The sequence below is a fragment of the Caretta caretta genome, chromosome 1, assembly GCF_965140235.1.
Source record: "Caretta caretta isolate rCarCar2 chromosome 1, rCarCar1.hap1, whole genome shotgun sequence".
Taxonomy (NCBI): Eukaryota; Metazoa; Chordata; order Testudines; family Cheloniidae; genus Caretta; species Caretta caretta.
In genome coordinates this window covers 253,816,376-253,841,324 of record NC_134206.1, presented here as the reverse complement: position 1 = coordinate 253,841,324, position 24,949 = coordinate 253,816,376, and the positions used below count along the sequence as shown (strand labels likewise).

At 45.3% G+C, this 24,949-nt stretch overlaps 1 protein-coding gene across 2 annotated transcripts in view; it reads right to left on the bottom strand.

The window, feature by feature from the left end:
- CHST11 (carbohydrate sulfotransferase 11) overlaps positions 1-2,596 on the bottom strand; it is a 245,946-nt gene extending 243,350 nt beyond the window's left edge. Inside the window, exon 1 of one of the 2 annotated variants that reach the window (XM_048831884.2) lies at positions 2,248-2,596. In XM_048831884.2, coding sequence (XP_048687841.2) covers positions 2,248-2,350 — 103 coding nt within the window. In that variant the 5' untranslated portion in view covers positions 2,351-2,596. Of the gene's footprint in view, positions 1-2,232 lie in introns of both variants that reach the window. The other variant, XM_048831873.2, reaches the window with a different exon arrangement.
- Positions 2,597-24,949: the final 22,353 nt, after the last annotated feature.

The window sequence follows — 24,949 nt, the reverse complement described above, 5'->3', positions numbered from 1 at the left end:
GGAATTAATTTGCAAACTGGATACAATTAACTTAGGCTTGAATAAAGACTGGGAGTGGATGGGTCATTACACAAAGTATAACTATTTCCCCATGTTTATCCCCTGTTCCTCAGACTTTCTTGCTCTCCTGCTGGTAATAGCTCACCTTACCTGATCACTCTGGTTACAGTGTGTATGGTAACACCCACTGTTTCATGTTCTCTGTGTATATAAATCTCCCCACTGTATTTTCCACTGAATGCATCCGATCAAGTGTAGCTCATGCAAGCTTATGCTCAGATAAATTTTTTAGTCTCTAAGGTGCCACAAGTCCTCCTTTTCTTTTTGCGGATACAGACTAACAGGGCTGCCACTCTGAAACCTGGCAGATGAAAAGGACTCCACTCAAAACAACCGGTAAAGCGTCGATGAATAAAATACTGAGCCCGATCCTGCGCTCACCCAGCTACATTAGTAACACTTCCAGTTGACTTCAGCAGCAGGATCGGGCCGATTGACAGCACGGGACACTCAAGGGCTTTTCATATGCACATTATGCTAGAACTTTTGTAATCCACTGTAGGATCTTCCCATCTGCTCGCTCCACTGTAGACAGGAGAGCGAGGATTAAACAGGGAAGCCTGTTTTACTTCACCAGTGTAGCACTAAACTGTTTACCTAAAACCCGAGGAGGGGGAACGGGAGGTGGCAGGCCGAGGGTAGCGATTATTTCTCAGGCTCCCCCAGTTCTGATGCGTGGCCCCCGTCGCTGGGGGGAACGGGGGATGCAGGCAGGCTGGGGGAGCCTTTCCGGAGCTCCGAGTGGAGGGAGACACGGACATGCTGGCTTCAGCGCTAGCAGGACATCTTGAGGGGGGTTGATGCCGCAGCGAAAGGCTCTGGAGAGGAAATCCCCGGCTCGCTCGGAGGGCAGCGGCTGGAAGTTCAGCGCGGGGGCGCCGCAGCCCGCGGGTGCCCCCGCGACCCAACCCCTGTACTCTTGACTACACGCCCTGCCCTGGGGTCACCGCCAGCCGCTCCACAGAGCAGGGCAGCATCGCTCCCACCCGCCCCTCTTCTTCCCCAGCCCCCGCCCCAGCGCTGCGGCTGCCGCACCCTGGGGATAGAAAGCGAGGGGCGAGGAGCGGCAGCGATTGCTGCGCCCCAGGCACACGGCCCACCCGCGAGCGGCGCGCTGCCAGCGCCGGCCCCAGCTGCAAGAGCCGGCGGCGCGCCCATCCCGGAGCGCCCCGAGCCCCAGCGTAGGCTCGCCCCAGGGAAGCAGAAGCCAGGACCGGGGCTAGCAGCCTCAGAGCACACTCGGGAACAGCAAAACCTCGTCCCCGTCCCCGCCGCCCCAATCCTCGTGGGCTAAGGAGAAGCGGGGAGCGGGGCGCCCGGCCCCCCAAACAACAGTCCCGGTAGCACCTCAGCCCCCGAGGCAAGGCGGGAGCAGGGACCGCGATCCCGGCCCTTCTGCGGCAGCGCAACCCGGAGCTGCTTAAGTCCCTGTATCCACATGGCAAGGATGGATCCGAAGCGGGGAGAGCGATTCGAGAGCCCGCGGGCCTGCAGCTCACCTTCCCGGGCTGAGAGGCAGCGCTGGACCCGGATTTCACAGCATCGGCGCCCGGCGCTGTACACAACTCGAGTTGATCCCCCAGACAGACCGACCAGCCCCCCCCCCCCAGGCCTCTGTCACTCTCTCTCCAATCCCAAATAATCTCTCCACCATCACAACCAGCGTCCACCCAATAGCTCAATCCTCAATAATGTCCCTCCTCTAATTCCCTAATAATCCCCCAATATCTCAATCCCCTAATATCGCCCCTTTTGTAATCCCCTACTAATCCCCACCTCTCCCCCCCCATATCCCAATCCCCTACTAATCCCCCGTCCCCACCTCTCCCCGCAATATTCCAATCCCCTGCTAATCCCCCAGACCCCCCAAAATCCCAATCTCCTACTAATCCCCCGTCCCCACCTCTCCCCCAATATCCTAATCCCCAATCGTCTCTCCTCAATATTTCAAACACCCCTTTTCTCTAATCCGCTACCAATTCCCTCCCCACATCTCACCCCCCCCTTCCCTCTCAGACACAAAAAGAATACAAACTATCGCCCATCCGGGCTGCAGGAAAGAGAGTCATTATTGCAGCCTGAATCCCGCGGCGGGGAGCGCACCGTCCGCCAGCCCGAGTCCCCCCGCCTGGCACAGCCGGCGGACCAGGAGAGCAAGTGACGGTGCCCTACCTGGATGCAACATACTTTGGAAATAGAAGATGACCAGGATAAAGGATCCGAAGCAAGTGACCAGGACCATCCTGCAAATCCTGTTCATCCTCATGACTTCCATCAGAGCCTGCTTCATGGCTTGGTCCCGGGGCTGCGGGGCAGGAGCACAGGGGATGGGGAGCCGGTTCGCGCTCTGCTCGGAGCTGGGGGTGTGGAAGGAGCTCGGAGCGCACGGAGATGCCTGGAAGCCGGCCGGCCGGCTGCCTGCCTGCCTGGCGCCTCCTCCCGCGGCTGCTCTGGGTGATGCCTGGGTAGCAGCGCACAAGGGCTACTTCATGGGGCTGGGTGATAGTCCTAGGCTGGGCTTTACCACTCTCCGCTCCAGGGCCGGGGAGGGCGGAGGAGTTGTCTGCGCAGAGGGAAGGAGAGAGCCGGAGCGTACTACCCTGCTAAGAACATGGTCGCTTCCAGCTGCTCCTTGGCAAGACTGCGGGCTCCCTCGCGGTCCCAAAGCCACTCCTATCTGCGCCTGCTCCATAGGGTTCAGGTCAGGTTCCAGGACAAGTTAAACAGGAGCCCGTTCCCCTACCTTTAAAGAGGGGCTTTTTTACCCTGAGGGCGGGGCAAATCAGCTTGACAAACACTTGGCAGCTTCCAGGGAGAGATTAAAGGATCTCCAGCGAGAGGGAATTTGGAGAGGAGGGGGAGAAAAGGACGATTCGCTATGGGGAGTCCATTATCACCCTAGAGTGGAAAGAGGAGACCCCCACATACGGAAAGGAAGTGGTTCCCTGCCCAGAGACCCGCTGCTCTTGGTGGAGCGGGAGGTAATGGGAAGATTCCTACTTAGGAGCTATTTGCCTTGACAGCTGATATGGGATAGTGCACTTGGATACACCTGCAAATAAATTCCCACCGCGACAGACAAGCTAAAGTGGAAATAAAATTCCAGGGTGTGGAATCCAGATACGATGATGATGGGCACCATACTGAGAGGGGGAGAGCGTTCCAAATTCACTACCCCTCCCTGAAAGAGGCCTTGCCATCTCTTCCCTGGACTTTCAGCAGTGCAGCCCCTAAAGACTTCAAGGGCACTAAGGGAGGTAGGACTAAGCATTACCCTTTGTTCCAGGCACTTCCTTTACAGTCTTTATTGTGATTAAAATTTCCTGGAAATGTATCAGATTATTACAAAAATTTTAAAAAGCAAAAAAGTGCAAAAAATAACTACAGTTTTCTTGGTAAATACCAGGATTAATAGTGACAGGTTTCAGAGTAACAGCTGTGTTAGTCTGTATTCGCAAAAAGAAAAGGAGTACTTGTGGCACCTTACTCCTTTTCTTTTTAGGATTAATAGTAGCAGACAGGAGGACAGAAAAAACATGTAGAAAAAAGTAAGAGTACTGAAAGTAAAGCAGTTTAATGCTGTGGTTTATTTCATGAACTGTACATTAACAGTCAGGACATACACATGTGTGTGTCTTCCCCTACATTGCCTTACTTTTTAAACCTATTTACACAGACTAACTTATTAACATAACACATCTACTTAATGTAATGGATCTGATTTCTTAAGGTAAGTGATATTTTCATGTACATGAGTGGTCTGAAATTTAGGTGTGAAAAAAAAATCAGTAAAAACCAAATTGTAGCTTTTTTTTGGTAAAGTCTGAACATTTTTCACTAAAAGTCAGTAAACTGAAAATGAAGGGCCTCACCTCTGTTACATGCATGCACACTCATTGGCATTTGAAGAGGAAGGCACAAATCCTGCCCTCTGTTATACAGTGGCCCACTGAAATCAGTAGGAGTGAAGAAGTGCAACAGAGCAAAATTTATAACCTCTTCTATGGAAGTGCAGCCAGCTGGGATAGAATGTCAGATTATGTTTCAAACTGGATGCCCACGAACACAAATCACTCACTCACTTTTGGGGCTCTCTCACCAAAAAGATAGAAAATAATTTATCTGAATATTTGTGTTGGTAGATCAGATATGGTTGAGGTACTCCTATTAGAAGTCCATTTTCTCCCAATGATTTATATTGTTTATTATTTCTTTATTAAGTGTTCAGTTACACAAATGAAAATAAAGTATTTTATCACCAATGATTGAGGGCTTTTTGTGCCTGTGTGGGGCGGGGGGCACTAGCTTTTTCTATTTTGTGACACAGATTTCCCCCCCCCCTTTTTTCCAAGCTTTTAGATCCAAGAAAAAATGTAATCGAAATATCCTACAAAAACAAAGTACATCCTAATCTGCAATAGATCAAAATTACAAAACATGAAGTCAGCTAGCAAAAATTAAACTAAAGCTTTCAGGGTCCCGACTAAGCAGCTGCTTAACTCCATTGACTCCAATGGGGGGCCACTATGGTGCTAAAAAGTTAAGCAGGTACTGAAGTACCTTGCTGAATCAGGGCCAAAGTTCTCCAAGTTTAAGTGCTATTAACATGCTCTATGACAACATTTCCCAGCACCATCACCTCCCTGAAATTAGATCTGTAGGAAATAGAGATCAAAGCATTAGAAACAGATGGCTAAATTCTCAGTTATACCAGTGCAGCTCTATTGAAGTAATCGGAGGTTAACACAGATTCATGTGAGAGAATTCGGCCCAGCATACTTTCCAGTTACCTAAATGTGAAGATCCATTGCCTATGCTTAGTTGCTTGGCTGATGTGGTTATGTTGAACATGCATTTGCACACTAGATAGCCACGCTCCAGGGCCCACCCACAGATTATTTTTGTGTGTTTGTTCATACACATTGTAGATTGCATAGAGCTACTTCTTGAAAACATGCCAGAGCCATGCCCTCAGAACAGAAGAAAGAAATTCATATTAAGATATTACAAATAGCCACAGCAAATAGCCAGTGTGGCTTTAAAATATGCACCTATCAGTACATGAGCTGCATTATGATATCAAGTACAGTACATTCACAGTGGGAGAATTGGACTGTGGCCAGGAACGTGGTGGGAGGAGGTAGCCCAACAGAGACACACTCTATGCTTTCTCCCAAAATTGAAAGCAAACCATATGGAAAGAGAGAAAATTAATGCGGCTAGAGGCAATGATAAAATTGCTTTATGGGTCTTTAAAACCCCCATTCAGCGGGTAGGGTCCAACACATGCATCTGTTGGCAGGCAGCATGACAAGCTATGCTGCCAGTGCTGGGGGGCGGAGGGGGGGGGGGAGGACAGTGCACAGGCAAAGGAGACTCACTCATGCTAGGACTGTCACCACAAGATTTCAAATGCCTTTACCTATGTGTAAATTTCAAGCCTTGTCCATGATCCCTTCTGGCAAGAAGCCGGATGTACAATTATAGTGCAACAAGGCAGCGTAGTCTCTGGCTTTTGATGCCAAGAATCTCTTTGTGCTGGCGCTCTTACAGAAAAGCATATGGAAGGGGAGGGGGAGCCCATGGTCCCGAGTATGCAAATGAAACTGCACTTCCAGTTGGATTCAGTTACCTGTTGTGCCCGAGTTGCATATGCCCATCTTTCTGGAAATTTACCATATCATTAGGAAGGTTAACAAATGCAGAACAGCTAGAAGAGCTTGGGCTGCACTGTGGATGCTGAACACCCACCATTCACACAGAAAAGTACAGGCGCTAGAAGTGCTGAATACCTTTGAAAAATTAGACTAATGGCTTTAAGATGCTCAAGAAGATAGTAACCCAAGACATGATTCAAAGCCTACTGAAATCAGTGGGTTCCATAACAATCACCTCTTTGAACTACAATAAAAACCAAGATTCAGGGAAAAGGCCTAAAAATAAAACCACAGGTGAAAACCGAGAGACAAAACTCCACACAGATGGAAGTAAACTCACAGAATAGTCTACCACAGGCAACAGCAAAGCAGCTAATAGAGGCATATTCAACAAAAGCAAGGAAGGGTTATTAACACCATACAAATGTTTGATTAACAATAGATTAGAATTCTTTAGTTATAAATTAAGTTACTTGGCTTAGTATTTGTCAGTCTCGCCTACCTTTCATGGCAGCTATTTAGGTCAATGGACTGGAAGGTCATTCTGTGCTAAAAATTGTTGTTTTATTTTGGGGGGCAGAAAGGGTGAACTTCCTCCAGCAATACTCCCCTGTAAATCAGAACAGACATCCTTCTGCTGCCTCAGCAATCATACATTAGTGAAGCCACGTCTCATTTTTTCCACTGACAGAAGTAAATCAGTGTTTAACCCAAGCCAGTCTCTGATCCCCCCCACCCCCAAATGCCCTATCAGAGCAATAATGAACACAGTGTAAGATGAAAATGAAAATACACCTCTGTGCACTTCAATGGGTAATGTACTTTCCAGGGAAACCTTCCATACCCCCTCCCAGGCCCTCGATTCCTTTCCATGCCCTTTCTTTATGCCACCCAGTTCCCTGCACTCCCTTAATCCTGCATCCACACCCCACCAGTCTCCTGCCTACCCCAGAGATGCCCCTCATTCCAAAATTAGTAATCATGACTCCATTGTATTGCCCCATTATACATACCCAGCTCATCACCTTCCCAGTCCTCTGCTTCCCTCTCAGATTCCTGTTCTGTCCCCTACCCATGACACCTGCCCCACATTTCTCACTCAGTGCAGCAGATGCAGATTGCACCCTGGAATCCATGACAAGCCAATCAGCAGCCCTACTCTGTATATGTGAGAAAACACCTCTTTACTGGGCCTGATCCCATTTCCACAGATGTCAGCTAGAGTTTTCCCATTGACTTCAGTAGTAGTTGGAGGGGGCCCCCTATATCTTTTAATTGAATTCCCCAATAACAATCCATCTGTATGAAATCCACTACGCCAACAACATTAAGCACATCTGGAGATTGTAAACTGGTTCCTTTTGGAGATATGACCACCCCAAAATGCTAGGAACACTTTCGAAACCTGAATAGACAGGCACATTTTTGAAACACCTTAACATTTGTATAACCTCTTTAAATACTGATCCTGCCAGGGATTCCACATGGGGTGCAGGGATCCATCACAGGATTAGGGCCTTGCTGATCTCTTCCCCAAACACACACATACTTCCCATTAAAGTTCTATCCTGGGATGAGATATGACAGGTAAAGTGTCCAGATGATGTTTCTTTTGGGAGAAGTTAGAAGGGTTGAAATTCAGGCTTATTACAGGAAGCTCAACCTCAATTATGGTGCAGCTACCATTGCTCCCAAAGTGCATACTGCGCCTAATCTATGACCTAGGCTTGGTCTGCATGGAAGAGTTACATCAATGTAGCTCTGTCGGTCAGGGGTGCGAAAAAAGCACAACCTTGACTAATGTAGCTATGCCAGACCACCCCACACACCCCAGTGTAGATGCAGCTGTGTCAATGGAAAAGAGCTTTTGTTAACATAGGTAACTGCGTTCAGGGAGCTGGTGTTCCTACACTGACAGGAAAATGCTTTCCGTTGGTGTAGGCAGCATCTGCGCTGCAGGGCTATGCTGGTATAGTCTTCATAGCGTAAACATATCCTTACTCTACACTAGAAAAGAGTATCTATACCAGTACACCCCCTAGTGTAGATGGAGTCACACTGCCAAAAAATGCTTTTGCTGCTATAGCTTATACCAGTTCTGCAAGCAAAATAAGCAATACCAGCAAAAGTGTTGTTTTTTTTTGTTTGTTTTTGCTGGTATCACTGCATCTACTCTAGGGCTTTTGCTGATGTCACAATATCATGGGCAGGGCTGGCCTTACCATGAGGTGAATGGAGGCAGCCGCCTCAGGTGCCAGACTGTGGGGGGGGGGCGCCACTAGGACCCAGAGTGTAGAAAATTGTGTCTGCTGCTGGTGCATATGTATTCTCTCTGCTCGAGATGGTGGAGTGCTGTGCTGGAGGAAGGAGGGCACAAGAGACCTAACAGGCAGGCAGGAGAAAAAGGTGAGAGGGAATAACAAAGCAGCAGGAGCTGCAGGGAGAGAGAGGAGGAGGAGCCTCTTATGTACCTCTCTAGCACCCCCAGGAGACTGGACTGATTAACACCAGCTTCTCAGGGAGCTTCCTGTTTCCTGCTGCTTCCCTGAACCCACTTGAGGGGAACAGGCAGTCAACTGAAGTAGTAGGAGCCAGTTAGGCCCTTAAGACACTGATATCTTCCCTCACTCAGACCCTGCTACCAGCCTGCTTTTTTGTCCCCTTCAATTGAGTGAAGAGAGCCACACTAGCTGGCATAAAACAGCAGTCATGAGCGAAAGAAGAAAAACGCCCCTCTGGGGAAGCATTCAGGAAAAAGAAAGAAAGCTTTTCTATCTAAGCAGGAAGGAGCTCTCCTGAGATACATAGACACAAATGTTCATGGTGAGCTTTCCGGCCCCAGTGAGGATGTGAGTGGTGAGGAGATGCCTGATCTTCCAATTAGTCAGAATGCAGGTGACTTGGCAGCTACTGCAGCATCCATATCTCCATCTCAAATGGATGTAACAATGCACATTTGTAAAGAAAAGCATAGATCAGAGAAGAGAGTGGTGGAGGCGCAAGAAACAGCTGCTGGTGAGTTGAGTTCCTTAAGTCTAGATGATCCAGGATTGTGGACCCACTTGAGCACTAGCAGTAGTCCCTGAGGGACTTCCTTGTACTGCATGGGCCACAGCAAGTGAAAAACTTCATGTTCCCCAAAGACAATGAAAATAGAAATTTCCATCCAACACATTACTAGCGTGAAACCCCCAATGGTGAGAAAGTGCAGAGGGCATGGCTTATGTACTCAAAAAACACAGAATGCTGCATACTGGTTTTGTTGAAAAAACTCTTCCAGTCTAATGTTCCAGCCACATTGGGTTATATGGGAACAAAAGGACTGGAAAAATCTGGCTAGAAATCTGGTATGCTCTGAGAAGGCAGCAAATCACCAGAGATCATTCCATAGGTGGAAAGAGCTTGAGATGAGACTAAGGTTAAAGGCCACCATAGATGATCAGCATCAAGAGAAGATTGCATCAGAGTCTCTTTACTGGCAAAATGTTCTGAAAAGGCTCATTGCCATTGTGAGAATGCTTGCTACCCAAAACCTAGCACCGTGTGGCACTTCTGATCAGCTGTATGTACCAAACAATGGAAACTTCCTTAAACTTGTGGAGCTGATGGCCGAGTTTGATGCTGTACTCCAGGAGCATCTAAGAAGAATCACCACCCAAGAAATGTACGCACACCACTACCTTGGAAAAACAATTCAAAATGAGATCATACAGTTACTGGCAACAAAAGTCAAACAGAAGATTGTGGCAGATCTGAAGTCAGCAAGATATTACTCAGTTATTCTGAACTGCACACCAGACATCAGCCATATGGAACAAATGACTTTAATGGTGCGTTTTGTAACAACAACAGAACATAGTGAAAATGTCCCTCCATTGTGACTGTCAGAGCATTTTCTAGAATTTATTGACTGATGATACTACAGGAGCTGGTATGATAAATGTACTTCTTAAAAAGCTGGAAGATATGGGAATTGCGATAGCTGACATGAGAGGTCAGGGCTACGATAACGGTGCCAACAGGAGAGGAAAGAACAGAGGAGTGCAGACACGGATCCGAGAGTTAAACCCTTGAGATTTTTTTGTCCCATGCAGTTCTCATTCATTGAACTTGGTGGTCAGCGATGCAGCATCAGCTTCTAGTGAGGCTGCTGAATTTTTTTAAAATGTAATTCAAAGCATCTATGTATTTTTCTCTGCATCAACTCATTGATGGCAAATTTTGAAGCAACATCTGGGAACATCCGCTCTGACACTGAAACCACTGAGTGCCACACGATGGGAAAGTCGAGTGGAGGCGATAAAGCCTATCAAACACCAAATTGGGAAGATAGATGATGCCATAGTTGCCATTATGGAGGATAATGCTATGACAGGAACTGTTCGTGGGAGAACAGTGCTAGAGGGAAATGGAATCACCAGAAACATATGTAACTTCAAATTTCTGTGTGGCTTAGTGTTGTGGCATGACATACTGTTTGAAATAAATGTTGTAAGCAAGAGACTCCAAGGTGTTGACCTTGATATATCTGGAGCAACGGAATAACTGGACAAAGCAAAGTCATACCTGCAGTCTTACTGGTCAGATGAGGGATTTCAAGATGTTCTGAAGAGTGCACAGAAGTTGGCAGAGGAACTTCACATTGAAGCTGTTTTCCCACCCATTCAAGAATACAAGAGTCACCGAAGACGATGACATTTTGATTACGAGGCACTGGATAATCCCATAAGAGACGCCAAACAACAATTCAAAGTTGAATTCTTTAACCAGGTGCTAGATTCTTCAACTGACTGTATTGCACAATGTTTCACGCAGCTCAAGGAACACAGCAGTATATTTGGGATGTTGTATGATATTCCAAAACTCCTCACTATACCTGAAGAAGACCTACACCAGCAATGCAGGGCACTAGAGACATAATGACATGCGTGATATTGATGCGAGTAATTTAGGTGATGAACTGAAAGCCCTTTCAAGATACATTTCAGCAGGATCAACTTCAAAGGCTGTTCTGGAATATATGTGCACAAATAAGATGACCACCCTCTTTCCAAATGCTTTCGTTGCTCTACGCATACTTCTAACACTTCTTGTAACAGTTGCCTGTGGAGAACGGAGCTTCTCCAAGCTGAAGTTAATAAAAACACATCTATGTTCCACAATGACACAGGAGAGGCTTGTCGGCCTTGCAACCATCTCAATAGAGCATGAGCTGGCCCAGATTGTGGACCTTCAGGAAGCAGTTCAAATCTTTGCAACCAAGAAGGCTTGAAAAGCACCACTTTGATTATTCAAACAGATAAAAATGCCAGTGTTTACTATTCAGACAAGAAAAGTTAACTTCAAACTCCTGAACAGAAAATGTAAGTGTTACTTAAAAATTTTGAACAAGGCATTTCAAGTTGTTAGTTCTCCTTTATTGGGGTAGGTAGCAGAGCAGTACCATGAGAGGAGCAGAACAGGAAGAAGGCAGAATTGAGACCTTTCAAAGTTTTGGCCCAAGCTAGGGGCCACGGGGACGTCATTTGAGCTCCTCGCCTCAGGTGCCAAAATGTTGTGGGCCAGCCCTGATCACGGGAGGGAGGAAACACACACACACCCACATGCCAGCAAGAATTTCTAGTGTAGACCTGGCCTATTTTAAGAGTGGCAGAAGGTTCGGTTTTCAAAGAAAGATATACATGGCAAGCATTGTATTCAAATGGTTTAAACAGACTCCTATGGGGGAAGAAGCAAAAACATAAAATAAATTATACAGATAAAGTACTAATGCTAGAAAACCCAACATTGAACACCTGCAAGATTGTTAAAATATCACTTGCATGTTTATTAGTTTCAGGAGTAGGAGGAAAGGGGCACTGCAGTATTTTTAACCGGGCTTTGGTTGAGTTGTAGATTGCAAGGATACTTTAAAGCAGTGGTTCTCAACCAGGGGTCTGGCGCCCACTAGGGGGCCTCAAGCAGGTTTCAGGGGGGCTTCCAAGCAGGGCCAGCATTAGACTTGATGGGGCCAAGGGAAGTAAACCGAAGCCCCACCACATGGGTCTGAAGCCCAGGTCCCTGAGCCCCGCCACCTGAGGCTGAAGCCAAAGCCTGAGCAATGTAGCTTCGTGGGGGCCCCTGTGGCATGGAGCCCCAGGCAATTGCCTGGCTTGCTACCCCCTAATGCCGGCCTTGGCTTTTATATGCAGAAAATCAGTTGTTGTGGCACAGAGGTGGGCCATGGAGTTTTTAAATAGCATGTTGCGGGGGGCCTCAGAAAGAAAAAGGTTAAGAACCCTCTGCTTTAAAGGAAGTATAAAAATTTCAAATAGCCTGATTTTTCACACCCATAACTCTTTCCACTGTAGTCAATGGAAACATAGGAATTGCCACCAGTGGTCCATCTAGTCCAGTATCCTGGATCTGACAGTGACCTGTACCAGCTGCTTCAGAAGAAGGATCAAGAAACCCTGCAACAGGCGGTTATGGGATAGCCTGCTAGAAGGGTATCTTTACGACCCCATTACTTAGAGTTGTACTGCAGGACAGAAGCCAAAGTAGCTGCAGGTGGAAAGCACCTCTGAAAACCATGTCCAAGGAAAGTTTTGAAATGGCCAGATACCACAACTAAAGCCAGAGCAGCCAACACAAATTCCTGGGGCAGGGCAGAAACTAAAATATCTGCCAAGCTCTGTCACATTTCAGTTGCCTCTTACTTCATGTGCTGTGCTTTTGCCATTTTTCCATTGCCAATCTAGAACACCTTTTATAAAGTTAAATTGTTGGAGTAGAGTTTAACCAATGAGCATCTTTGTTGAAGGGGCCAAGCCAGTGCTCTGCAAGCTTTTCTGACCATGCCAGCTCCATTGTGCATTAAATTTACTTTTTTACAAGTGTGAATGCAACTAAAGTAACTCTCTTCCTGGTGATATTATTGTATCATCAACTGAACTTAAGTTCCAGGTCTGATTTCTCCACTAGCCATGGGCTGTTGCCATCTCCTGACTCTGAATGCATATTCCATACTAAGGATGAATTACATCCGACTGCTCATCCTAATTTTACTCTCACTCAGCAGGGTTTACTCATGCTTTTTAGAATGTATCACTGATGTTTCATCCGTAGCATTCTTTAGTCACTAAAGCAATATGCACCAGCCAGGAAGACAGGATGCTAATATCAATTGACTAGCATGAGCAGCTCGCCACCAGAGCAGTGCAAAGCTCATTCCCATTACAAGAGCTAAACATTTTAATTCTTACACACCCAGATGAACAGAACAAGTGTGATCATCCAAGAGTCAAAGTAAGATTTGTCTTCAAGAGTAGGGTGACTAGATGTCCCGATTTTATAGGGACAGTCTGGATATTTGGGGCTTTTTATATATGTGCTCCCATTACCCCCCACCCCCTGTCCTGATTTTTCACACTTGCTATCTGGTCACCCTATTCAAGAGTAATGAATTATATTTTACCCTTGGTTTATTCCCGTTCCATCTGAATCTTGATACGTTTACAAATTTTTAAAAAATTAAATATATTTATTGGGGATTGGTAGTGAAAGGTAAAATGGAGAACTTCCATTTTATTTTTTTCTGTTCTACTTAGTGAAGACATCCCTATTCAAGAAAGTATTTAACTTTGTATTTACATATGTACATTAAGTCCCATGGAAGTCAATGGGACTAAACGCTTGTTTGAAGTCAAGAATGTGCTTACGTGCTTTCCTGAATTAGGCCACAATGGGATGGATATGTGTGCGCGCGCATGTATGCCTGCCAAGTTTAGTTGCCATTAATTAGTATTTTGTTGCTACATGCGTAAACCAGAATGAAAGCTGCACAGAATATGTAATTTTTGTTTGACAAGGGACTTCCCGTTGTGACTATTGACTTCAATAGACTTCAAGTCCCTAGTAAAGTGACCTCTTTTTTCAGTGTTAGGAAAAATAGATTTCCTGGTAGAACATGTGTATGTATATGTACAGGATTAAAATCTACTATGACAATCCTGAGGCTCAGGTTAGGATTAAAAGTTATAACCCCAAATTTCTTACACTAATAAGAGTTACTCACCTGCGTTTCCCATTCCTACTTGCAATAGAAGCACTGGGAACCAGTATGAGACCAAATTGAGGATGGAGGGGAGAAAAAGAGGATAGGAATGACAGTAGGGAAAGTTTTTAGATAAAATTTCCCTCTATATGTCAGTGGGCCTGATCCAAAGTCCATTGGAAAGATTCCCATTGCCTTCAAAAAGAAAAGGAGTACTTGTGGCACCTTAGAAATTAACAAATTTATTTGAGCATAAGCTTTCATGAGCTACAGCTCACTTCATCGAATGCATTCCGTGGGCTTTGGATCAGCACCAGGATGTTTTATAGTACATTCTTAATCTCAGAATTATTCTAAACAATAAAAGAATGTGACTCACTTTTGGATTATAAGGTAGAAGACATAAAAACAGATGTGGTGATGCTTTTGAGACTCTCTCATATGACCGTCTCAAACAAACTAGGGAAATGCAACCTAGCTGGAGCTACTATAAGGTGGATGCATAAGTGGTTGGAAAACCATTCTCAGAGAGTAGTTATCTGTGGTTCACAGTCATGCTGGAAGGATGTAACGAGTAGGGTCCCGCAAGGATCAGTTTTGGGTCCGGTTCTGTTCAATATCTTCATCAATGATTTAGATAACGGCATAGAGAGTACACTTATAAAGTTTGCGGATGATACCAAGATGGGAGGGTTTGCAGTGCTTTGGAGGGTAGGATTAACATTCAGAAGGATCTGGACAACCTGGAGAAATGGTCTGAAGTAAATAGGATTAAATTCAATAAAGACAAATGCAAAGTACTCCATTTAGGAAGGAACAAATCAGTTGCACACGTTCAAAATGGGAATGACTGCCTAGGAAGGAGTACTGTGGAAAGGGATATGGGGGGTCATAGTGGACCACAAGCTAAATATGATTCAACAGTTTAATGCTGTTGCAAAAACAAAAAGCGAACATCATTCTGGGATATATTAGCCGGAGGGTTTTAAGCAAGACACGAGAAGTAATTCTTCCACTCTACTCCGCACTGATTAGGCCTCAAATGGAGTATTGTGTCGAGTTCTGGGCGCCACATTTCTGGAAAGATGTGGATAAATTGGAGAAAATCCAGAGAAGAGCATCAAAAATTATAAAAAGTCTAGAAAACATGACCTATGAAGGCAGATTGAAAGAAAAATGGGTTGGTTTAGTCTGGAGAAGAGAAGACAGAGGGGACATGATAATTTTCAAGTACATAAAAGGTTGTTACAAGGAGGAAGGAGAGAAATTGTTCTTCTTAACCTCTGAGGATAGGACAAGAAGCAATGAGCTTATATTGCAGCAAGGGAGGTTTAGGTTGGACTTTAGGAAAAACTTCCCAACTGTCAGGGTGGTTAAGCACTGGAATAAATTGCCTAGGGAGGTTGTGGAAATTCCATCATTGGAGATTTTTAAAAGCAGGTTAGACAAACGTGTCAGGAAGGGTCTAGATCAATGGTTTTCAGATTTTTTTTTCCTGGCAACCCAATTGAAGAAAATTTGTTGATGCCCATGATCCAACAGAGCTGGGGATGAGGGCTGGGGCCAGGAATGGAGGGGTTCAGAGTGTGAGAGGGGCTCTGAGCTGGGACAGGGGGTTGGGGTGCAAGAGGGGATCAGGGCTCTGCGCACGGGGTGCAAGCTCTGGGGTGGGGCCTGGGATGAGGGGTGCGGGGGGGGGGTCAGGCCTGGGGCAGGGGATTGGAGTGCGGGGTTGGGGTGTGGGCTTACCTCCGGCAGCTCCCGGCGAGCGGCACAGCCAGGGTGCAGAGGCAGGCTTCCTGCCTGTCCTGGCACAGTGGACCACGCAGCACCCTGGAAGCGGCCAGCAGCAGGTCCGGCTCCTAGGCGGAGGCGCACAACCGGCTTGCGTGGCTCTCACCTGCAGGCACTGCCATCCCCAGCTCCCATTGACTGGGAACTGGCCAATCGGTGTGCAGAGCACCACGGTGCTCAGAGCGGGGACAGCGCACAGAGCCCTGTGGGCTCCCCCCCCCCCCCCCCCCCCCGAGCTAGGAGCCGGACCTGCTGCTGGCTGCTTCTGGGGCACAGCGCGGTGTCAGAACAGGTCGGGACTAGCCTGCCTTAGCCAGGCAGCACCGCCAATGGGACTTTTAACGGCCCGGTCGGTGGTGCTGACCAGAGCCGCCGCGACCCAGTGCCTTACATTCCGTGACCCAGTACTGAGTCACGACCTGAAGTTTGAAAACCACTGGAGCCTGCCTGCCTCCCTGTAGCCAACCAGTCTTTTAGCAGCCCACTCAGCTATGGTGACCGTAGCCACCAGGGTCCCTTTTTGACTGGGCATTCCAGTCGACAACAGGATGCCTGGCAACCCTATGCCTTTGGGACCCCTTTATGATATCTCTAAGCAGAGTGCATTGGTGTAGATTATCTTCCTTTTGAAAGCCAACCAGAAGCTTCTGCTAGCACATAATGCAGAAACCCATGTTCTGAGTGGCATGGACCATTATGAGCACACCACACTAGTGTGCTCAAGTATCTCTGTTGGCCACCTATTCACTTCTGGATGCAGCTTAAGGCATGGGTTTAAAGTTTTTAAATGGGTTGGGTCTAGGGTTGCCAACCCTCCCGGATTGTACAGGAGTCCTAGATGCAGGGGCAGCCAGGAGATCTCTGCACACTGCCCCTGCCCTGGGCACCGACTCCACAGCTCCCATTGACTGGGAACCATGGGTAATGGGAGCTGCAGGGGCAGTGCCTGCAGGCAGGGGCAGTGTGTAGAGCTACCTGACCAACACTGTGCGTAGGAGCCAAACATGCCAGTCGTTTCCAGAAGCTGTCCAAGGTAAGCGCCACCCAGCTGGGCCTACACCCCCTCCCACACTCCAACCCCCTTCTACAACCCTGAGCCCGGATTGCAACCCCCTGCCCCTGGACCGCAACCCGCTGCCCCAGCCCGGAGGCCCCCCCCACCCTACAAACCCCTCAGCCCCACCCCAGAGCCCACACCCCATCCTGCACCCCAACCCCCTGCCTGGGGGACGTGGAGGGGGGCTGAGTGAGCAGGGCCTTGGAGAAGGGGCAGGGCAAGGGTGTTTGTGCGATTAGAAAGTTGGCAACCCTAGTTGGGTCCCAGATACTCGCTAAAGACCACCTCTCATCCTGTGGCAGCAGTGAAGGTTAATATCAGATATTTAGGGTCCAGCTGACAGTTCCCTATTCTGAACTTTAAAGGACTGGTAGGAAAAGCTCTCTAGAAGGCTTCCCCTTTGCAACTCTTCTTCCATACCATGCCTCAGAACCCACGTGGGGTAGCGTTAAGAAACAAAAGGAATGCATCTGAAAACACATGGTGCTTGATTGTCCCCTTGATGGCATGGATTTTATGATATCGTGACTCCAGTGAAGTCAGTGGAGTCACACTGAAGTAAAACTGGTGTAAGGGAAGGGGGGGGGCATGCATGGCAGGAGGGGAATCAAAACAAAACAGGCCCATTATCTTGATACTGACAACAAACTGGCTGCAGATTCTTCCTCTAGCAGCACCTTTCGGGTTGACTTTTTAGAAGCGTTATGTTATTTTTTATAACTGGCTCTAGCTGTCTTCATAATATCAGCAGGTGCTGAATATATTTTTATATCTCAAGATTGGGCTGACAAGTGATTAAAAAAATGGCAATTATCGCCGATAGAACAAATAAATGTGTTTGTCTGAGCGATTGGCTGACCAAGAAGTAGGACTGTGGGGACTTGAAGGCTCTAAAGTTTTACATTGTTTTTTTTGAGTGCAGTCATGTAACAAATAAAATAAATCTACATTTGTAAGTTGCACTTTCACCATAAAGAGATTGCACTACAGTACTTGTATGAGGTGAATTGCAAAATACTATCATTTAACAGTATAATCAAAAATATAAAGTGAGCACTGTGCACTTTGTATTCTATGTAGAAAAAGCATCCAAAAAATATTTAATAACTTACAAGTGTTATTCTATTGTTTAACAGTGCGATTAATTGCAATTAATTTTTTGTAATTGCGATTAATTTTTTTTTTTTAGTTAATTGTGGGATTAACTGTGATTAATCAACAGTTCACTTAGATGTAACAAGCTCAGTTTAATTTTCCATGCTGGAATATGAATAGCTGGAAGTGGATTGATATGACAGGGAGATAGCTGCTTTTACAGCAAGGCAATGACTGAAAGGATTTAAAAGTTATGCCAAACCTTTGTGACTTTTGAAGGATTTGACATGTCTCTCTGAGCCTGCTTGTTATACCTGGGTGACACTCGGATATTGAACAAGGACTGGTACCACTGACCATTTGTAAAGGTAAGGTTAAGGGCAGCTAATTTGGAACTGAACCCAAAGAATTTGAATTGAGCAGTTTCCAAAGCAGGTGACCTAACTAAGCCACTTAAACTGTGAGGAAAGAATTGCCACTTACAGATGTGGCTGTAACAAGTGTCATGGGCCCAGTCCTGCACTTCTTGACCATTCAGAACTCTCGTGAGAATTGAGTGGGGCTGTCCCCTTCCATCACATGGAAGTGGGCAGCCAAAAAAAAAACAAACCCAGAAGCCATCAAGAACCAGGAAGTGCACTCAATCAAGTAAAAACACAAATATTAGAAAGCCAGGGAAGCACAGTTACAGCAATTCCTTCCACACCACCTTAACTCTGCCCCATGGAGATGGCAATAGGGACCAGGTATCTAAACAGAGCCCTCATCCATCCTCAATAAAGCCTGCTCTTTTCTCAGTGCCCACCATAATTTCAAATCACCACTCTTATTTACATACTCGCTAGCCGTCACTGGGCTCTGGATAGCAGTATTGATCTGGAGAGCATTTGCAGCTGGCTGCCAGACACCACTTTGCCACCACAGCAGGCCCAGAGCTAGAGCTCCGCACTTGGAGGAGGCTCGCATCCCCCCTCAGGATGCCAACAGCAAATAGGAGTATAACATTACCTTCCCACCACCACCATCATTTTCTCTGTGCCCTCTATCATACTTCAGGGCCACAGCACCTGTATTTCCTCTGTCCCCACATGGTCCAGTAAGGGAACTCACCCTAGGTTCCTGGCTCCTCAGCTGTCACCTCTCTTGGGTAGAGAGACAGACACACTCTCTCTCTCCTCCCAAGCTGGGTTTTTCCAGGCTGCACAGTTCCCCACCTACACTGTGATATCCCTAGCACAGTCAGACTACCTAACCAGGCCAGCATCTACACTTTGCTTTCTCTTTGAAGGCTTATGAACAGCATAATTGCCAACAGTTATAAATTATGATTACACTTTATAAACAAGTACATTTATTCTTAAGGTGAAAGCATTACAGAGAAAACAATAAAAGTTCTTATATACATGCTACAAGCTTACCAGAGATCCCATAAGGCTGATTGGTGGTCTCAGCAGGCCAAAATCCTTCCAACCTTTTCCAGGAAGTATTGGAGCCCTCTTTGGGCAGAAGGTCTTGTGCCTGTGCTGATCAGAAAGAAGGTCCTGAGCCAGTTTAAAAATCACACTGTTTATCCAAAAGTCCTTTGTCTGTTGGTCCCAGTTTGAACTAGTATATGCAAGTCTCTCCAGGTGGTGGGAGCTCTCTGGAGGTGTTACAACCTGAGTGAGTCTGCCTAAACCCCCGCCCCCCATCACTGTTCTTAGTTTCTGGAGGAGCTGTAAACACCTGCTCACATGGAATTACATATACTCTCTGGCCTACAATACAGTGTGATCTCCCAAAGATAATCACACCCCACACAACTCCAAGTCTGCATTCCCAGTCATATACTCCCAGGGTCCCTCACTGTGCTTAGTGCAGCACCATTGATCGAGGGTGGCAGACATCATCCAGGACAATAAGTCTGAGTGAAGGGTCAGGAAATACAATATCCTGGAGTCTCCTTTGAGCAGGGACCAGAAGGTAAGGAATTGCAAAACAGTTCTCTGGCATTCAAATTGACCAGGGAAGGAAACAGATGAGGAGATGGTATTTCCTCAGTTATATAAAGGAAACAAATGTATTTGTGAGATCTGTTTTATTTGCTCAGGTCATCTGAATCCCAGAGAACTGTCTGAAACATCACAATCTTCCTAATACAGTGCCAAGACTCAGTGACAAACCCATGTTCACAGTTGCAAGAAACCCTGTGTCTATTTGGAAAAGTCACAGGTTAAACCTGAGTATAAATGGGAACTACCAAGATCTGATGGGAAGACAGTATTCCCTGAAAGGCAAAAAATGAGGAGATTTAGGTGAAATGTCAATTATGATGCCTCATGCATCCTGGGGATGGAAGTTTAAATAAAAGTGGTAAGGAGTAAATGTTGGCAAAGTTAAATCTTTATTCAACTGATCAATCAGAGCACGACAGATTCAGAAATGGCAGAGATAAGATTTTTGGATGCGCACGTATCAAAAGACACAGAAACCCAGGCTTAACAGGAAAGGAGGGGAGTGATCACAATGAATTGCAGAATAGCCAAGTGAGTCTGGGAAGATTTCTGACACACCCCCAAGACCACTGTAAAAGACTCATTAAAGGTCATCAGCTGAAGAGAACAAGGAAGATAAATTTGGTATAGAATATAGCCCTATTTTAAAAAACTGTTAAGATTTTGAGTGTGTTAATCACTGGCCTTACCTTAAGGGGAATGAGAGGGATATGGAGCACCCCCAGAATTTTATCTGTGGGGTATAGACAATGCAAAATTATTGTGTTACTTAACCTGGCAAAACAACAGTGGTAATTGGATACCATCTGAGTCTCAAATCTAATGGACCCTGATGGGCTGCATCTGGCCAGGTGACATTTTGAGAATCCCCGTGTGGAGATGTGTATTGGTATAACCACATGAAACAAACTAAAAGCGTTCTAGAGTTGGTACCATTCAACTTAAATTTCAACATAGAATGGTAATCAGTTGATACCACTGCAAATTGGTGCTTCAATGTCTGTAAAAAGTGAGTCCCCAGAAATGCCCCACAGTAAAGCCAGGACCAGAAAGTGGATTAAAAATCCCAGTCAGAAACAGAAATAGTGCACTATATCATAATTGTTTCCATGTCCTCATGATTCTTAACATTTCCCAGTGGAATGCTGAACATACTGAAGTATGTAAGGGAAGCCAAGTAGGAAAAATTATATAGAGAAATTTATAAAGGAATTCTGAAATAGTCCAAAAATCTATGACAGCACTGGGGGAAAAGAATAGAAACTCTTCATGGACTCTTTAAATTAGGAATGTCCTTAATAAACCAGGGTGATTTTAAAAAACTATAAAAACCAATTAAAATAAAGGTTTGAATCAATAAACTTGAGTGTCTCAGACATGAGCATGTAGCTCTCTCACCTAATACAGAAGGGTCTCCTTTGAGCATGGACCAGAGTCTTAAACAGTTAAAATTACTTTTAAAGCTTCTGAGCTATTCTCTTCTTCATGCTCCTTGCTGACTTGCAAAGGTCTCAGAGCAGTACGGCAGCGTGATCTGTCTGAGCAGCAATGAAGGGGACAGAGTTAAATTTGTGTGGGTATGTGCTGTGGAAGGCATGATCTTAACTATACATTTTCTGGCTTTCTAATGTTTGTGCTTTGTTTGCTTGAGTGTATTTCCTGTTCCTCTCACCGTCTGGACCAGCACAAGGCACTGCTAATCAAGCTGACCTAACAAAAATTTTTGTTAGCAAATTAGAACTCACTCAAGAGTCCAACAAGTACTCTCTTATTGCTGGTGGTAAAAATGTGCAGAACCCTTTATTTGAAAATATGGAGGAGGGGGGAAAACCAAAGAAGAGAATACAATCATTCCCATTTGATACCAATGGTTATTTTGTTGCTTGTAAAACATTTAAAAGCAAATACTTAAAAGCTCTTTAGTCAATTGCAATTCAGTTATTTTATTTAAATAAAAAGATAGATTTAACATACAAACCTACATGCAGCCAGAACTATTGATCGGTCTGCCAGTTTACACTAAACAGAAATGAAATAAGCATCAGTTTTATTATGTTTAATTGCTGTCTGGCATTTTAGTATAAAAACTTAAAGCACCACAGAGGAATACGTGAGGTGCAGAGCCTCCTTTCCCTGTGTGCATGCATACTGTATTGCTGAATCTGATACCAGTTCTGGTTAGTCTCTGGTCAGACTGGAGAGTTGGTTCCTCATAACACAAGTAATTTGGGCCCAAATCCTGAACGGTATTAAGGCACCTAAATACCTTTGAGGATCTTGGTGCTAGATCATGACTGCCTTAAGAGCAAGATGGTGCATCTGCACAAGGCAGGGCACAGAGTCTCTGCGTAGCCCGATTCCCCTCTCCTCCCATGACGCAGGTAGCCAGAGCAAAGGTGTAGGGGGTATAAAGATAGCATCTTTACTCTCTCTTGCCATCATCTAAAGCTTGGCCATGACTTGGCTCTTAACACTGTAAAAGGCTTTGGAATGCCATGTGGTGACACGTGGTTGTATAGCAAAAAGTAGCCTTTAATATGAGTTTTAATATATGTCACTTTTTCCACACAGTAAGCGAAAAGCCCTTTATGTAACCACAAGAGTTCAATTTGCCATTGGTAGAGCTAAAGGGATGCCTGGGATTATTGTTCATTTACCCTTGTTTTGTCCCCCGGTCCTATTAGACACAGATGTAAATGCTTGGGCCCATACAATGAAAAGGGCTAAAAAAGAGTTAGAGGCAAATGCCATGAAATGTGTGTGTTCTGCAGAATGCAATTATTGTGCCAAGGGAAAGGAATCCACTGGGTATTTTTATCATTATTTGTAAAGGAGTAAATTTATAACCCATTCATCTTTCTAATGGCTCTTTAGACACAAGAATGCCAAGCAGTAGTTGGCTACACAAATTATAGGAATAGGATTTCAAGGTCAGACAGCTGGAGGAAAGGATGGTAGCACTGGTGCTTTGTCCAGGTTTCCCTGTTGGGACGACAATTGGAAACATTGCCCTAACATAGAAATGGTTGAGCAGGGTGAAGGAGTACGCTAATGAAGGAATGGCGCCTCCCCAAATGCTCAACATCAGAAGCAGTGCAAGCATCCCTCATTTCACCACTGGGACAGAGGCAGTATTGGACGAGGTGAAACAAATGGACGATACAGACATTAGAACAATATATGGCAAAGCCACATAGCAACCGCAAGGACACTAGAATATAGCATTCCCCAAAAATGCCATTAAAAAAAACACCCACCACACACAACTTATGGACTCATTGGGCAAGAGTGGAATTTAAAACCTAGAGAGGAAGGACATAGGAGAAACCATCCCATGATTCTTGAATCAGATCATTGAAAAAGTAGTATTTAGATTATGCCAAGAGCTTAAAAACGATTGGATATTTTGGGTTGTGAAAATCTGAGATACACTAAAGGAGAACATTGGGAGAACAGAAGAGATGTAAAAGATTGGAGCAGAAAATATAATCCTTGAGTAGCAAGGTTGAGAAAGAGACAGCCTTCACCCAGGAAGAGCCACAAAGCAGCTGTATTTTATGGGATCATCCACAGAACACCTGGGTGTTCACATGTTCAGGCTTTTGTCAGAGACAAAAAGTCTTGCAGTCTATTCTTGTTGTTTATCATGGAGAAAGTGGTCTGACAGTCACCCAATAAAATATCAACTTTAAGTTGATATTCTAATAAACCAACTCTTCTGGATTTAGGGTCCCAGCTCAGCTGCATACAGATCAGGGAAAAAACTCTGACTACAGAGTGTAACAGCAGGGTGAGATCCTAGACATCCACACCACCTCAGCACACCTTCTATGTGATGGAATGGTAGAAAGTTAAAAGTTCAAGCTGGCTACCTGTCTAAAACACCATCTAAAAATGGTATATTCCATTCTTTTTATAGCTTACAGAACACAAGTGAAAGAGTCCAAAATAGAGCTACCATTTATGTTTGGACATGAGCTGGGCAATTCTAGCACGTCTCTTGTTCAGAGCAGGAAACAAATCCGCAGTGGAGAAACTGAAGAAATTTGATCATTTGGACTACTTTGAGTCTCCTTGATCCAACAGAGAATGAAAGACCACATACGTTTGCTAAGGACTTTGGGAGGGGGGAAGCTCCTGAAAAAGAGAAAAATGTGTGGATTTTTAAATATGCCAATCTCCTTGTACCTAGATTCTTTATGAGCCAACGTCACGTTGGAAACATTTTAAGAAAAGACCTGTGGTTTAGTTCTATAATTTCTGAAGAGAATGAAACTAAACCGGTGGGGGGGGAGGGGAAGAATTAGATTGGCCGTATGCAGAATAGGAACAGGATTTCAAGGACACACCCAGAATTGGAAAGAAGCATGGTAGTGCAGAAGCATATAAAACTGCTCAAAACAATGAAGAGTATCAGCAGCCACTAGACAATGGACACTGACCCCTGTTTTATGACCTTTTGTAGCCCTGACCTCAGTCAGATAACTGGGCTATCAATTAAAATTCAATCTCATATCAGTACAATGTGTTACAACATTACTACTACTCAATAGCTTTATAGGCTAAAGGGGTGCTACTATAATACATTTAGGACCAGGTTCCTTCCTCCCCAAGAGCTCAACTCCCAGTGAGACACCTAAATGAAGCAGCTGGATTTTCAGAAGTGCTCAGCCCCCACGCATTGTCCTCAACAGGAGCAGAACACTTCTGAAAATTTGGCCACAGTGTTTAGGTGCCTACATTGAAGCTGTCGGCTGCACAGTGCCTTTGAAAATGTGGTTTTATATAGTACAGTACACACCTGTTTCTATTCACAAAGTGTATTGTGTCTTCCTACAAGGTGACAGATGTTAGATAATTAGTTGAATACTGCACAGAGTGCATGCCCTTTCAGGATTACAGGTGAAGCATAGGAATTAACTGGCCCAGAAATCATTTAGATCAGTACCTATTTGAACTATCTATTGAATAGGTACTTATGAGACACAGACACACATACCATTACCAAAGTATCTAATCCTCTCACAAGGTTTAATGCATTTATCCTCACCTCTGAGAGGTAGGGAAGTGCTATTATCCCCATTTTACAGAAGGGCACTGATACACAGGCAAGGTAAGTTGCTCAAGGTCACACAGAAAGTCTGTGGCAGAGTAGGGAATTGACCCCAGCTTTTAAATTTCAGGATAGCAGCCTAACCACTAGACCATCCTTCCTCTACTTACTGGAGCCAACAGTAAAGAGATGAATTTCTAAACT